At 61.9% G+C, this 2,832-nt stretch overlaps 1 protein-coding gene across 1 annotated transcript in view; it reads right to left on the minus strand.

Annotated features, from left to right (window-relative positions):
- Positions 1-1,232: 1,232 nt before the first annotated feature.
- EGR4 (early growth response 4) overlaps positions 1,233-2,832 on the minus strand; it is a 7,998-nt gene continuing 6,398 nt past the window's right edge. Inside the window, exon 2 of the mRNA XM_009290719.1 lies at positions 1,233-2,560. Coding sequence (XP_009288994.1) covers positions 1,233-2,560 — 1,328 coding nt within the window. The remainder of the gene's footprint in view (positions 2,561-2,832) is intronic.

Genomic DNA, 2,832 nt, shown 5'->3' on the forward strand with positions numbered 1-2,832 from the left:
CCCGCCCCCCCCCCCCGACCCGGCTTCACAGGGGGCCGCATCCTGCCTCTGCCTGATGGTGCCTGGATCTTCTCCGGCCCTGAGGATGTGCCAGGTTGAAGATGGGGAGCGGAGCTGTATTTCACCCCGTTTCTTGCGGGTGAAGCCTGCCAGGACGCGCGGGGCATCCATACCCCACGGGGGACCAGGAGCCCAGGGCGGGGGCTCTGGGCTGGGCTTTGGGGTCCCCACGGCGGACCCCATGGCTCTGGATCCAAGTACGGCAGATCCCTAGCAGGGCAGATCCCTCCAGGGCTCGGCCCCATCGGAATAAACCAGGAGCCACGTCCCACTTTTCAGAGGGGAACCACCGGCGAGGGGCGGGGATCCGTTCCCCGCTCTGTCCCGAGACAAGACCCTTCTGGGGATTCGGGGATGCTCGGGAGGAGGGTCGCCAAGCCACCTGCTGCACTGATTGATTTTTCTCTCCCTGGTAATTCTTTAAGCGCCTTTTTCCCCATACGCGGCAGCTAGAGGTCAAAAACGCAACAGAAATACCACTGGCGTCGGCTGCTATATGGGATTGAAAGGCAGAGAGCAACCCCAGCAAGCTCTTAGATTAGCTCAAATCTTTTATTAGAAAAATAGACACAATTTTCTAATATTCCTGATAGATGAATTTTTTTTTTTTTTTTTTAAACAAACAGGAAAATAATAATAACAACATCACCTTTCCAAAGGGACCGTTACGCACCGGTTGCCAGAGCCCGGTGGTATCTCTCTCCTTCGGGAGAAAGGACCGGTGCAGCCGCAGCCCCCGACCGTGCCGGCCAGTAAATAACTGGCCGGGAGCTCCGCGTAAAGTGCTGGCAGGGGAAATCACAGTCAGGTCGCTACAAACACGGGATGTCTGTGGGCTTGGGTATATAAAAAAACCCATCTGGGTGGGGATTTGTCTCTGTACATGTTTTTTTTTCCTCCTCCTTGGAATAGGAGCTATAAAAATGACTCAGTCCCTGCAGTTTGGAGATGGCTCCGGGTGGCCGGAGCTGCCACATCCTTCCTCCGCAGCCCGTGGTCCAGCGCCGCGGCATCGCCTCTGCCTCCCGTGTGCCCCTCTCCTCCCTGGCACGGCCCGATCTGCCGTCATCTTCTCTGGGGCCACCCCAGGAGGCTATTCCCACCCCGGCTCTCCCATGAGATGCTCGGGGGACCTCGGGGAAACGCTGTCTCCCAGCACTCAGGCTGGGGCTTCACAGTGCCCCGAAGGAGAGACCCACCGAGAAGAAACCCAAACCTTTGAGCTTCTCCTCCGTCCGGGCTTTCTGCTTCAGGTGGACCTTGCTGTGGCGCTTCTTTTCATCGCTCCTGGCGAAGCGGCGGCCGCAGGTGTCACAGGAGAAGGGCTTCTCACCGGTGTGGGTGCGGATGTGGGTGGTGAGGTGGTCGCTGCGGCTGAAGTTCCTCAGGCAGATGCGGCACTGGAAGGGTTTGTGGCCCGTATGGATGCGGAGGTGCCTGTTGAGCTCATCCGAGCGGGCGAAGCTCCGGACGCAGTTCTCCACCGGGCAGGCGAAAGCCTTCTCGTGGGGTTTCGGGCAGAAGCATTTGGAAGAGCACTTGGTCCGGCGGGTCTTCTTCTTGGGCTCGGCCAAGGCAGGAGGGTTGGTGGGCAGCAGGGAAGGGATGGAGGAAGAGGTGGGGTGGCCCAAAAAGTCTGTGGGGGGGACAGAGGGCGAGGGGTGAGGATGGAGGAGCTCGGCAGAGCTCATCAGACCTGGCAGGACTTCGGGCTGGGCCAAGGAAGCGTCAAACTCCGGCATTAACGGAGGAGGGAGGTTGTGGATCTTGGTGTCGGCAAAGTCCCCGCGGGCCGGGAAGTTTTCTGGCTCGCAGCCGAAGCCCAGATGGGTGCTGAAGCAGGCAGCATCCTCCGCCAGGCTGCCGAGCTCCGACTGGCAGCTGACGGACAAGACGCTCTCCATCTTGGAGCCCAGCGGGTGGAACAGCCCCTGGCCGCTCTCCCCAGCCGGGAAGGCTTCGGGAGAATGGTAGCCGGCGGGCAAGTAGGCCTGATGCTGGCTGACGGGCTCCCACTGGGCACAGGAGGCTTTAAACTTGTCCAGGGGTGGGGAACCAGAGGGCAGCTTGATGTCCTGCTTGCTGTCCAGGAGCTTGGGCTGGAAGAAGCACTGCGAGGTGTTTCCTAAGGTGGGTTGTGCCTGGAGGGGCTGAGCACCCTCCGCCGTGGGGAAGCCGCCGTAGCCCTGCTCCGGGAAGGGGGCTTGGGTGGATCCGTTCATTTCAGGCTGGCAGGCGGCGTAAAGGTCCAGCTGGCTCTGAGCCACCTCGGGACAGGGGTAAAGAGCATCCAGGTGCCTTTGGTGGCCCTCGGAGGAGGCGAAGGGGGAGATGCCCAGGATCCCCGACATCAGGTTGAAGAGGGATTCCTGGTCCTGGGGATGCTCCGGTACCGCCTTGATGAAGAAGCTGCCGGTGTAGCTGAGCGAAGGGGAGGGCTGGCTGCCCAGGAGGGAGTAATCCACCGCCCCGCTGCTCATCGGGGCGCCCAGCAGCTCACCTGGGGACGCAGAGGGGATGGCGGTTAGAGGGATGGAGGGATGCGGGGATGGGGGGGGGGAGGCAGGATACGGGGGAACAGCAGGAGGCTGATGTTGCGTCACTGTGAGGTTCCCGTCCTAGCCGGGTCCCCGGGACCACACAGGGAGCCCTGGGCATCACCCCCCTTCCCCAGCAGGACCCCCAGGACCCTCACCCTGGGCTAGCGGGGGACTGTTGAACCCACAGCCAGGGGCTGGGAGCAGGCTGGGGGGGGGGGAGGGGGGGGGGCCT

This window comes from Aptenodytes forsteri, unplaced genomic scaffold (assembly GCF_000699145.1).
Source record: "Aptenodytes forsteri isolate BGI_AS27 unplaced genomic scaffold, ASM69914v1 Scaffold236, whole genome shotgun sequence".
NCBI lineage: Eukaryota > Metazoa > Chordata > Aves > Sphenisciformes > Spheniscidae > Aptenodytes > Aptenodytes forsteri.